The sequence below is a fragment of the Clinocottus analis genome, unplaced genomic scaffold, assembly GCF_023055335.1.
Source record: "Clinocottus analis isolate CAN_PGR_092001 unplaced genomic scaffold, fCliAna1.0.p SCAF_21, whole genome shotgun sequence".
Classification (NCBI taxonomy): domain Eukaryota; kingdom Metazoa; phylum Chordata; class Actinopteri; order Perciformes; family Cottidae; genus Clinocottus; species Clinocottus analis.
The window spans coordinates 11,583,778-11,597,072 of NW_027175943.1; the positions used below are offsets into that span (position 1 = coordinate 11,583,778).

Sequence of the window (13,295 nt, forward strand, 5' to 3'; positions counted from 1 at the left end):
GTCATGTTTGACATGGATGTTCCACCAGAGAAATACTTCCCCTCTAAACCTCTGATGAGTTCATTTTACCAATATAATAATAAGGAATGTAAAAAAAAGAAAGAGATTTCTGATTATAACTTCTGTTTTTCTTCTTCCTTATTCTATTAGTCATCTCATGCCCCCTTTAGATGTATGTTGTGGCCCTTTGGAGGGTCCCAACCCTTTGGTTGGGAACCCTCACTGTTGTAGACGACTGTTGTCGTAGATATAACTATGACTTCAAGATGACAATGAAGGATTTTAAATACAGAATTTTATTGGAGTAGCTTGACATAATGAAAGTAGTAATAGTACTCTGACTTTAGAACCTCAGTACTTCTTCCACTAGGTGCAGGTACATGGAGCTTCCCTTAGACGTGTACTGAGGTAGAAAAGCCTGTTTCTTATTACTGCCACCAATACTAATATTTGTTTGTGTGTATGTATGCTGGTTTGCAGGTGTATCGCAGTATATTGGGTTATAAGGTGTCCGTCAAAATTACATGTAGGCGTGGTTTTTGTCCCTAAACTGCGGAAACAGGCTGAATTACTCTAAAAAGCAGCAGCAGCAGCAGACGCAGGACACACGGGACCAGCAGAGACAACGGACCAGGACTACCGAGACCCACCGTCTACACGGTACCGAGGAGATAGAGACGATGGGGGACAAAGCGGGGACCAGGTACGAGAACCGCCCCGTTGGCTCTTGTGTTTCTGTCACGGTTCGGGAGGAGAAGTCGCAGCTCCGCTACATTTACTCGTGAGGAAGGGAAAAAGGGAACTGATGCAACTAAACCGGACCAATTCAATCTGCTGTTTTTACCGCTGTCTGCGCAAAGAACTCTATGAAATCACATTCACGTGACTCTGGATTTTAGAGGACTTTAAATTGATTTTTTTTTTAAAAACTATACATCAATAAACATCGATTGATACGTAATGCCGAATTGAAGAGTGGGTGCCAAAAATACGGAAAAGTGTAAAGTCTCGCCTGGACGTGTCCAGTGTGCAGCTGTAACGTTTGCCGTAAAAGAAAAGTATAGATTTTGTAAAGGGGGTCTGGCGTAACTTCCTCTTCTGAGAGAAACGCGCTGGTGTCGAGCACCGGAGCAGAAAGAACGTAGCACCGTTTCTCTCTCATAAAAAGGCGAATACTCGTTTTGACTTTTACGTGGCTGATTGTTTAAGACACGACAGGCTATAAGCGCCATATACAGAGGTCTAACTTAGTTAAAACCGGACACAAGTGGCTCATAACGTCGCTACTCTGCTGCTATCGTATGTTGCTGGTACAACAGAGGAGTTGAACGTGTTTGGTCGGAGACGGTTTTTGAGAAAGACGGACACGTATTCCCGTGTCTCGACGTAAATGTCACTGCGAAAGTCTCCAGTATAAACACAAGAGATATCCCGGGAGATGAAGGACAATTTGACAGGTTTCTGTGACGGTGTCTTTTTCTTCTTCTGTGGTGCCACTTGGAGTCGCCAAAGACAGAAAAACGTCGGAGGGCCTTTAAAGGGTAGTGGTCTGAAAAGAGGTCTTTTGTTAACCGAGGGTTTGACAGAGGTTTGACTTAATTGCTGAAGGCCACCGTAGTAGTCCTGCATCAACCTTGGAAAAGGGAGGAGTGTTCATTTGGTTGCAATCTGCAGCCTCGCCACTAGATGTCACTACATTTGTCACTACATTCCCACAACGTGGTCATTTAAATGTTGATTTAAAAATGTATCGAACACTTTAAAAATGATACATTTTCTACTCAGATATGTTCAAGATGTATACAATAATAACATGTGTACGATTAGCCCTGAGTGTGTGCATCTTATCAACCCTGCTATACACTGAATACTTTTCTTGAGCTACTTGATTTTCAATTAGAGTACAAATGATATAAAACAATATGAGGGGGTACCAGACTACTTAAGCCTCATATTAGCTAGCTTTCGATACATTCTTGCAGGATGGATTGTTATTTTTAAGTGGTTTTAAAGCAAGCTTAAAAATGGAGAAAAAAAATACCTATTGTTAATGTGAAATTGTAAATATGAGAAATCTTTGGAGGTCAAGTGCTGGCTGGCAGTTGGATCATTTCCAAACCTTTCAAATCTCTTGACATTTGATGATTTGACTTTCATGTAATTCCATGTTGTGGGTTGTATTCTGTCCTCGGTGCTGACCTCAGTAGCTTCATGCCTGGCTGAGTTGAGTTTTATGATGATTACATGTTTTCTGTTGCCTGTAGGATAAAGGGGTTGACAGGAAGGGGTTCATGTGTCCTCTTCTCAGGAAGTAATGGACATTTCTGTGGATAATCAGGATGTGGATTTTGTTCTTTGCCCCTGTTTTCTGTCCTCAGAATGTAAACGGCAGCACATTCCTGCTAATGTTCCCAAAACTGCAGCAGTGGGCATAAACCTCGAGCTCACGTGGGCTCCTGAAAGCTCTCAACGACAGCTCTGCTCTGCGACAATCTTCTTCCTCAATAACGTGAACGACGAAGCCACAGTTCCGTGCTTTTGTGATCGTGTACACATTGACATTCATTTAGTTTTTCATGGTTTTATGAAGCGAAGCCCGCGAGCTGGTTCGTCACGATCCCAGTGTTGCGTGAAGCCTGTTGAAATGGCCCTGCGCAAACAATCTAGCCTTGTTGATGCTATCAGAGAATCCGAGGGTGGAGATTTCCTCAAAATGAGTCCTGAATGGTTCCTCGAGTGTGTTCCCCTCGCAACGTTTTCTCCCATTGTCCTTTCGTTAAGTGCTATTGCAATTTTTCCATTGTGGTGATTGATGTGTCCCTCAGGATCAGAACTGTTCCACGCTGTGTGCGTAATCTAATCGGGACACAAGCGCCACGCTGTTGTTGAATCTGCTCTGTTACACACACACACACACACACACACACACACACACACACACACACACACACACACACACACACACACACACACACACACACACACATACACGCCGGTGAGAGTAAATGTAAAAGTAAACTCCCCGTCCTACAGTTCATTCTGCTGCCAGCCATCGCTGCTGCTGTCTAGCTGCTCTCTTTTCTGTTTACGCAAGTGTGTGTGTGTGTGTGTGTGTGTGTGTGTGTGTGTGTGTGTGTGTGTGTGTGTGTGTGTGTGTGTGTGTGTGTGTGTGTGTGTGTGTGTGTGAAGGGCAGGAAATATGACGTGGTTATACAGGGTCTTTAGTGTGTATTGGAGTGTAATGAGAGCTCCCACTAACAGCTTGTTGATGTCCACCAGAGACACTAAGCAGGCCTTGATGTTTCCCTTGTTTACTTTGAAACGAAGGCAACGCCACATGGACAAATACTGTCCCTGTGTTAGTCATGTGACCAGCTTTTCTGACGTGTTGGTCATGTTTAGAGTAGAGACGGGAAAGGTCAGGGTCATCCTGGTCGGTTTGGAGGATTCTGGTATTGGAAGTGTTCTGGTTTTTTGTTTGGTCAATACCCTTTTAGGAGTACAATCACGTTTGAGCAGGCTTCGGTTGAATGCCGATAGCCGATGGCTTCAGAGATTACCCATAATGCAACTCGGCTGTCAGGCTGGGAACTTTGTGTGTTTAGCAAATTCTGCACAACACAATCATATGAATCTAAATCCATGGACAGGATACGGAATCCTGAGAGTCTCATTGTGAAGTGGGTTCAAAAGGAATGTTTAGTTGTTGATCAATGAAAGTTCAACCCAATGAATAAGTCATTTTTAATTCAAAGTTTCACTTTAAATTCTCGATTTGTTTGTTTATTTCTGTTAGCCGGTGTGACATTATTGTCGGCTCCTGACATAAAGACAGATGTGGCTCATGGGTAGAGTGGTCGTCTTGGGACTGCAAGGTAGCCTGTTTGATCCCTCGACCCCCATAGTCCTCATGTCCAAGTGTCCTTGACTACACTTGCACTAAACCCTAGTTGCTTCCCGGGTGCTTCCCAGCAGCCCACTGCTCCTTAAGTAGGAGGGGTTAAACGTAGGGACCAAATTTTGTAAATCGCTTTGGATAAAATGCATTGGACTTGATGAATCCCGGCTGTATTTCTATTTTATTCCTGGTATTTCCCATCAATTCCCATGGAGAAGTTACCATCTTGAATATTCCCACAGTGTTGCTGCCCTACGCTGGGCCATCGGAAAAGCCACAAAGACCGAGCTCCAATAGTGATGTGAGCATCGACCAGCAGACCCTGTGTCACATATCTTCTTAAAGGGCCGGTGCAGCAGACCCTCTGGCACATATCTTCTTAAAGGGCCGGTGCAGCAGACCCTCTGGCGCATGTCTTCTTAAAGGGCCGGTGCAGCAGACCCTCTGCCACATATCTTCTTAAAGGGCCGGTGCAGCAGAAGTCTGAGAGACCAAACCATGACACAGAAAACATCTGTAATGATCTGAAGCAGGTTGCTTGAATAATGTCAGGGGCCTTTTCAGTCACAGCGCTGCTTTGAATTTGTGAGGCTCTGCACCGGTTGCTGATATCAATAAATTCCAATGAATAAATTAAACGCACACAACTCTCTCGCTCTCTGTTTACAACATGTGCTCTCTATCTCGTTTTTCAGAGTCTTTAAGAAGTCCAGCCCCAACTGCAAGGTGGGTGTGTGTGTGTGTCTGTCTGTGTGTGTGGGTCTGTGTCTCATTTCTTCTCCTGAGTTATCGTAATCGCTCTCTTTCCTTCCACAGCTCACAGTTTATCTGGGGAAGCGAGACTTTGTTGATCACTTAGACCACATAGATCCAGTTGGTGAGTCTAAACACACAGTCTTTCTGAATTGATTTCTAATGATCAGCAGGGGGCAGAACTTTGATCCTTTCACGTTGTCGTTTCACGTTTTTACGGTTTGCAACAAACCAAGATGAGGAACTGGAGGCTTCAGGCTACGAAACGGTGGTCCAGAAGCCAATGAGTGACGTGACACCTTTGGGAACATTACATGGAACTTACCCTAAACCTGACTTTAACCACTGACCCCAAAAATCAGCTTCTTCTAAATTGGGGCCACAGCTTTTTTTTTTTCACAGCGGCTAACTGCACAAGCCATCCCCAAATAACTAGTCCTTAGGGAAATGGCTACCTTCAGGTACCCAAGTCAGACACACACACACACACACACACACACACACTTACACACACACAAGCAGTTGAGTGTTTGGTCAACAAATAGATAATTTTTTATCTACTCTAGCTTTCACTTAATTCCTTAAAGGGACACAAACACACACACATTTTCGCGGCGGAAATGCTTTCTTTTCCCGGTGTGTATAATACTTACGCCACAAGTTCAGAGGCGGCATTTCTAAACTAAACACATCTTAAAAGGGCCAACAAGAGCCCCCACCTCAAATGTGAGATGGAGATGGTATTTTGCCCAAATTTGGACACAACACGCGTGTCCTGTGCAGCCTTCGGCATCCTATGATCTAGAGTCAGCCAGAGTGTTGAAGTGAAATGTGCCAGCTCTGAATCATGAATGTTGTTAGTTTGGTCACACCTGGGAATTGATTATTTTCTGAATTAAAAAAGGGACCCTGAATGCATCATAAGTATAGGTCACTGTCAAACACAGAGGGAGGTGATGGGGATGGTCTTGGATGAGAACGATGGACTGATCTAACTGTGTGTGTGTGTGTGTGTGTGTGTGTGTGTGTGTGTGTGTGTGTGTGTGTGTGTTGTGTGTGTGTGTTCTCTAGACGGAGTGCTCCTCATAGACCAAGAGTATCTGAAAGATCGAAAAGGTAGGAAAACGAGACGGACGCAAGGTAACCGAGTGACTGAATGACCGTCCATTTGATCCATTTCATCCATGCCTCCGTCCGTCCCCAGTGTTTGTGACTCTGACCTGTGCCTTCCGCTACGGCCGCGAGGACCTGGACGTCCTGGGCCTTTCCTTCCGGAAGGACCTGTTTGTCAACACGGTCCAGGTCTTCCCTCCTCTGCAGGAGACGAAGACGCCTCCGAGCCGGCTGCAGGAGCGGCTGCTGAAGAAGCTGGGTCAGCACGCCTACCCGTTCCACTTCACTGTAAGACTCCCGAACACCGACACGACCTGAGCCTCCGCTTCACCCTGACCCCGACACACTAACAGATTACCGCTGATTTGAAACGCATTTTGAGCCTAGAACAAAGACACGACCGCAATATGTCACAGCTTGCTGACACGCAATACATGCAGCGTGTGTTTAAAGAGCATGGAGAGATTAAAACTCACGTGGAAGATATTTAGAACATGTGGTCGTGGTGCGCTTCAGCCTCTTGTGGCCTAATTGAACATTACAACAACACACTCTTAATCCTGATACAACTTTAAAACAGTTAACCTGCTAAAACAGGTGGTGAATTTTTATTCACCGACTGTTTCACAGATGATTTGAAATGAAAAAGTTTGTATTATTCTGGTTCTTAAGTCCTGAACACAGTAGAGAAAACAATTATGTTCAGATTCAGAAGATTTCATATTGTTTCATTGCCGCCATTTGGATTTCACCTTGTTTGACCTCGTGTCAGATCCCCCAGAACCTGCCTTGCTCAGTGACCCTCCAGCCGGGCGCGGAGGACACGGGGAAGGCGTGTGGCGTGGACTACGAGCTCCGAGCGTTCTGCGCTAAGACCGCGGAGGAGAAGATCCACCAGAGGTGAGACGCGTTCAGACACCTGAACCTACGACCGCGCTAACCCCCCCCGAGCCCAATACAGTGAGGCGCTCGAAGGAACCGCACGTGAACCTGCTGTGTGTGTGCGTGTGCGTGTGCGTGTGCAGAAACTCCGTGCAACTGTTGATCCGGAAGGTCCAGTACGCTCCAGAGAAGCCGGGTCCTCAGCCGATGGTGGAGACCAGTCGCAGCTTCCTGATGTCCGAGAGATCTCTGCACCTCGAGGCCTCGCTGGATAAAGAGGTGACACACTTGCACACTTTGATGACTCACACACACACACACACACACACACACACACACACTGCTAAGCCTCTGTTTCCCTCCAGCTGTACTACCACGGTGAGCCCATCAGTGTCAACGTCCACGTCACCAACAACTCCACCAAGAGCGTGAAGAGGGTGAAGATATCCGGTAACTCCTCTCGCGCTACGGTTTCAGTTATTACCATTTGAAATGAACGTAGTCAAAGAACTTTTTCACCACAACGTATTGTTGTTTGCAGTCGAGTATTGATCCCACTCGTCCTCGTTGACACGGTAGAGGGCTGAGGGCTAAAGGAACTACTAAAGTAACTCCTCTCTGTCTGCCAGTTCGTCAGTATGCCGACATCTGTCTGTTCTCCACGGCCCAGTACAAGTGTCCAGTGGCCCAGGTGGAAGCAGAGTGAGTTTTTTTTTTCTTCTATAAGGTCCTCTTGTTCATTTCTTGACTTGGAGTCCGGCTCATCTTGGACTTCCACTACAGATGCAGGACAGCAATCGTGGTTATTTCAGCCATCTCTCTGGGGTTTTGAGTCACTCTGTAGTCATTTTGTGTCTCTTTGTATTGTCTTTATATTTCTCTGTGGTCGTCTAGAGTCTTCCTGGTTTGGACAAGTCTCTTTGAGGGACTTTTTCTAGATTATGGCCAAGGGGGGGGCCCTGACAGTTTGGGCCTCTTGGTCTTTGTCCAGTAGACCCATTTAAGAATCCCATCATGCCATCTAGGCCTTACAAGTATTAGCACTTCTCAACATAAAAACGGGTTCCACAGGGATACATCTTAGGTCTTGTTCTGTTTACAATCATCCATGATTGTGGCTAGCATTAGTATGCAGGTGACGCTACATTATTCACAGCTGAACGTTGAATGAAATAGCAGCAACATATCTTACAGCCTCCTGAGGCATTTCATTAACGACGTTCCATTGTGCTCCTCTGTCCCTGACCTTTACCCTCACTCACGACCTCAGTGACCAGGTCTCCCCGAGCTCCACCTCCTGCCAGGTCTACACTCTGACCCCCATGCTGGGTACCAACAGGGAAAAGAGAGGCCTGGCCCTGGATGGAAAGCTGAAGCATGAAGACACCAACCTGGCCTCCAGCACCATGTACCCACACACAAATACACACACACACACACACACACACACATCTGTATCTGTCAGAAAAAGGGGACTATTTTCTCTCCAAACTAGCTCATGGATATGTCTCTCATACCTGTTTGAATGTGCCCTGCAGCGTGAAAGAAGGGACCAACAAGGAGATGATGGGGATCCTGGTTTCCTACAGAGTCAAAATCAAACTGGTGGTGTCGCGTGGAGGGTAGGTGAACCCACTCAAGCTTTGTGGGTAATCTAACCGCCGTGCTTTGACAATCAGGAAGCGTTTGTGGAATAAAATAAAAATGACATCTCTGGTTCGGCTGCATCCATTTGAATGTTGAAATGTTAGCAAAATGATATTGAGTGATATTTTTTCTCTCTTTAAATTTGATTAAAGAGGTAAAAACAGATTTCAGATGTTTTAATATGGTGGGTGGTAACGAGGCCGATGCTTTTGTGTGTGTGTGTGTAGGGATGTAGCCGTGGAACTTCCTTTTGTTCTGATGCATCCCAAACCTTTAGACCAGTCCGGCTCCCAACCACAGACAGGTAGGACACACACACACACACACACACACACACACACACCTCATAACAGTTACTAGTGTAGCGTGTGAGCTGGGAGGATTAGAGAGTCATTTAATCACTTAATGTGTTCTTGTTTGTAGTCGCTCCAGAGCCTGATGCTACCGTGGATGCAAACCTCATCGAGTTTGAGATGAAGTAAGTGTGTGTGCACGAGTGCGTGCGAAGCAGCATTTATTCAATCTGAACAGGTTTGGTGCGAGTTCAATCTTAAGTAACCGCGTAATGGGAAGTTGCCGTAGAGTTTAGTTTGTTTAAGTGCCATGTACTTCCCTTATATTGGAGGAAAAGCAGACTCACACCAAAACCATCTAGATTGATAAACCGCTCCATCATCCGCATACGACTGAATCCTTCCTCGGTGAATCTTCTAGTAATCGTAGACATTGTTTCTCTTCGCAGCACGTCGCCTCAGGTCGATGACTTGGTGTTTGAAGACTTTGCTCGCCTGGGGCTAACGGGGATGAAGGAGGAGGGCGACCCCTTCTGTTAGCAGGGTCACCCGTCTGTGTGGAACACCCGGGACATCTCAACCCTCCAGAACCCACCAAGAAGAACTTGTGAAGACCGCCTCCTCAGTTTTAAATGTCCCATTTATTGTGTCGGCTACTCGATGTTTCTCATACTGGTTCTATGTTCGTGTCTGACTCGGGCAACTATAGTGTCAATTTAGCCAAGCGAGGCTGCAGTGAGATGTGTTTGCAGAAAGTGCTGCTGCTTGACTTTTTCTGCTGGTATCAGTATTATACACGCTGCTGTGATTCAGGAATTATGATTCTAACAACTTTAAACAAAGGTATAAAAAGTGGTATTTTTATATTGACGATAGGCCAGCTGTTGTCTTCAGGGGAACCTCTAACTTTGACTGCTTCCTATTGATTTATCCTCCGCCTCACTATAATGAATTCAATTTAAAAAAAGTGTTTGGAGCAGCGAGAGGGTATAGTTCAATAAACAGGAATGATTTTATTTTTATAGTTATTTTTTGTATTTTGTGGAATATCTATGGAGTGAACTAACCGTGATGTAAACTGATGTTTAATGTCTGTTGAACAGCCAGATGGTTGTTTCAATCTAGCTTTAGCGTGAGATCAACAGTGGTGGAATGTAAGTACATTTACTCAAGTACTGTTTGATGTACTTTGCTTTTGTGTTACTTCATACTCCACTACTACGTTATTTGACACTCATAGTAACTTTGTAGATAAAAAAAAAACATTTATGTTTATCTGATGCAGTATTCTACTGATAATCTACCTATTAGTACAACGTATCTCAAATTGGCTCCACAAACTATAACATTAAAATGTTTAAGAATTAATAACATAATATTCTATGATCATATTACACTTTAAAAGGAGCCATTCTGCATAATGATTGTTTAATTTGTACATTTAGTCCATGCTTATGTATTTAAAGGCACAATGAGAAGGATTTGTTACTTGTGGTTTGTGAACTCCACATTCAAATTAAGCCCCTCCCCCTGTTGGTGGAAAGCCAACTCGATTCCTCCTGGTTTGGGAACGAGTGTTACAACATTGTGCCTTTTGTGTGTGTAACTTTATTTTTGTTTTGTTTTACCTGGTCCCTATCATCCCATATGTGGTCCAATTTCAAGAGGTCCTTGTCCCCATTAGTCACTTTGAGACAAAGTGGGAAAATACTCATGTGACACTTTAAGTTACATTTTCCATTCAGTACTTTTACGTATAATGGAGTATTTTTAGGCGATGGACTTCTTCCACCACTGGAGGTCAGCTCTTCTTCACCTGTACACAATGTGCTATCATCAGTGCTAGCACTGTAACGTTACTGTTCTTGTCAGAGCGCTCCGCTCTATCATCTGGGCTGTATTTACTCTCTGGTGGGGAGTTGGAACAGTCTTTCCGAGAAGATGCATGATTATAATTGATGAAAAAAAAATGTTCTTTTTCATTTTTTCCATAAAGATAAAATGTGAGCCGTGTAAGTGAAAGACACGGCAGCTCTAATCATTCCAACCAAACCCGAGATGGATAAAACCCTTCACATGTAATTTTGAAGAACATATTACAAGATACTCTTATTGAAATTATGTTATTTTACTCAATAAAATGTACAAATAATCAGTTGAATGGAGTGTTGTGTGCTCTTTGCCGAACATGACAAAGACTGAAATGACTCCTTTCAGTGACTAGTGGACAGCTGCGTCATTCACCACAATATAGTTGAGCAAGCGTATCGAGGCCAGATATAAGAGTGACGTCGGGAGCGTTAATGAGGACAGTTTGGCATACGTCACTGAGGTTTTGAAGACAAAAGACACTTGTTTACAGATTTGGGGAAAATAAATGTCAGATAACGTCCATTAGTATCAGGATTCATTCCAATTAGCCTGGTTCAGACACTTAAACGTTTGCTGCTGACTTCAATGAGGGAGAACCTCCTCGGTCGGAGAAAAATCATGTTTTTCTTTGTTTCTTTCGCTGCCTTTTAAGTTGTTAAAGCGATTGTTTTGAAGTGTGGTAGTATGAGGCACTTCTCCATAGCATTAGCACAGTAGATGGAGTTTGGAGAAACAGACGGAATACCAGCACAGGAGAAAAGTGATGTACTGCTGTGGACGTATTTAAAAAGAATTACTGGAAACAATCTACGTCCGTTTAAGTGTACGCCATATTTAGACTATTTCCAATGCTTTACCTTGCTGTAAGACAGCCCTTTCTGACTGGCTCTCTTTAGAGCCACTAGACTCCTTTTGACAAAAACAGAATTTTTACCTCGCAGAACAGAGTTGCAGGTCAACCACTAACTCCATCGTTTACTTTTTTATTGTGTATCTTTGGTGTTTTGAAAGGGGATTAGTTCGGACTAACTAAAGTCACAAAATAACGCACACTAATAAAGCAACGCCCAAGTTTTGTGAAGTAAATTACTTGTAAAAACTCTTTCACAGGGAAAAAAGGGAAGAAGCCTGAGTGACAGCAACAGAGGAGGATCCCTCTCCCCAGATGTACAGATGCAATAGATGAAAATATATATAAAATACTATACTTTATAAATTAGTTGTATAATGTACAACTAAACCGATATTTTAAAAAATTGGGTGTCTAAAATACATTACTTTGTTCCCATGCTGGTTCTCAAAACTACATCGACTGTTGTAATACCCTGGAGAGGTTCCACACACTTCTAAACATCTGAACCATCCCTTGAAGATCCCATTCAGTCAGAGTGCCTGAAATGACCACCCAAAGTCAATTTTCACTATATTTTTGTCACTGGTAATACTCCATCAAAACTGATGGTTGACTGGTTGAGAAAATGATACAATTTGCATTCCGTCTGTTCAAATACGTAAGATCACAGTCTGAATCCGCTGAAACATTTGGGACAACTTTCTTTGTATTAGAGGGATCGTAACACATTACAAACAACAAAATATACCGAAAACATAATCTATTAAACTATATTGTTAAACACAAGAGTTGTTCTTTGCATTTCTTGTGGTACTTCAGTGTTTGTATAAAAAATTGGAAAAGGATTGATGAAAAACTGTTAAGGCTGGTGGCAAATACAGTCATTAGAGTGAAATGCTGCAGTAAACGTCCCTCTGCTCTCATGTCGGCGGCTGTTGTTGTTGTTGTTGCTGCTGCTGCTGCTGCTGCTGCTGCTGCTGCTGCTGTTGTTGTTGTTGTTGTTGTTGTTGTTGCTCCAGCATGACCTCACAGGTGCGACCCAGTTCTCCCAGTTTGACCTTGGCGTACTCGGCTCTGTTCAGAGCCATCTGACAGTCCTTCCTGGCAGAATAGGTGGAACCCTCATGCGGCTGACCAGTAGCTACCTGCAGGAGAGAAAAAAACAAACACAAAAACATTCACCTGAAAGGCCAAACTGCATAATCACGGTGGAACTGTTTCTGGAACCGTTTCCTGTTGCTGACACAAACACCACCAGAGTCTCTGACCTGTGTGAGGTATCGGATCTGGCCGCTCAGCTCGCTCTCCACTCGGTTGACGGAGCCCTGGAACTGGACCAGCTGTCGGTCCAGCAGGCTGGCGTTGTGTTTGTCCTTGGAGAGCTCCAGTACTATGTTACCTGCAGGGGTTAGTGTACAAGTACAACAACGTGCAATCAGCTGTACGTATGACAAGGCTTTTCTGATAATATGCACACATTTCATTCATATGGAGTCATGTTTGTGTCCACATGGTGAACGTAGGTCCAATATTTACGCCATTTTCTTGTTCTTCTTCTCTTCCTGAGAAAGATAGCTGTATCTTTAGCTGCTTATTTTTCCTCCTTATGTTCACCAGCTAGCTTAAACACGATGGACATTCACAAAAGTCATCATAACATGTTCATTGGTGCAGCTTTCGGAGAGCCGCTGCGCCATTTGGCGTCCTCACCGGCGCACTGCAGGATCGTCGCGACCTCCTTCTCCACATCCTCCAGAGCTCTGAGCCGCTCGTTCGCCATGAGCGGGTCCGGGGACGCTACACCGGGTAACACTCTGCGAGAACGAGTGCTGCTCGAGTCCACACGGCTAACCCGGTGCAGAGCTGGGCTAAATGGGCTTTACTTGGTCCGCCTCTCGAAAGACTGGCGCGTGAGCGGGCTGAGCGACCGAGGCGGCACATCAACAAAGACGTCACGCCGTCGCGCTCTTGTGACGTCGGCTTG

At 44.5% G+C, this 13,295-nt stretch overlaps 2 protein-coding genes across 2 annotated transcripts; one reads left to right on the forward strand and one right to left on the reverse strand.

The window, feature by feature from the left end:
- The first annotated feature begins 376 nt into the window (after window positions 1-376).
- Window positions 377-10,722, forward strand: arrb2b (arrestin, beta 2b). The gene is made up of 15 exons (XM_068587772.1): window positions 377-408; window positions 563-703; window positions 4,594-4,624; window positions 4,715-4,775; window positions 5,723-5,767; window positions 5,856-6,052; window positions 6,537-6,664; window positions 6,790-6,925; window positions 7,012-7,096; window positions 7,276-7,348; window positions 7,917-8,054; window positions 8,185-8,268; window positions 8,521-8,597; window positions 8,717-8,771; window positions 9,036-10,722. Exons 2-15 carry the CDS (start codon window positions 681-683, stop codon window positions 9,124-9,126), a joined length of 1,224 nt encoding a protein of 407 aa, XP_068443873.1. The 5' UTR covers window positions 377-408; window positions 563-680; the 3' UTR covers window positions 9,127-10,722.
- Window positions 10,723-10,840: 118 nt separating this feature from the next.
- med11 (mediator complex subunit 11) lies at window positions 10,841-13,227 on the reverse strand. The gene is made up of 3 exons (XM_068587954.1): window positions 13,022-13,227; window positions 12,580-12,710; window positions 10,841-12,456 (listed from the first exon to the last, which is right to left on the reverse strand). Exons 1-3 carry the CDS (start codon window positions 13,089-13,091, stop codon window positions 12,232-12,234), a joined length of 426 nt encoding a protein of 141 aa, XP_068444055.1. The 5' UTR covers window positions 13,092-13,227; the 3' UTR covers window positions 10,841-12,231.
- Window positions 13,228-13,295: the final 68 nt, after the last annotated feature.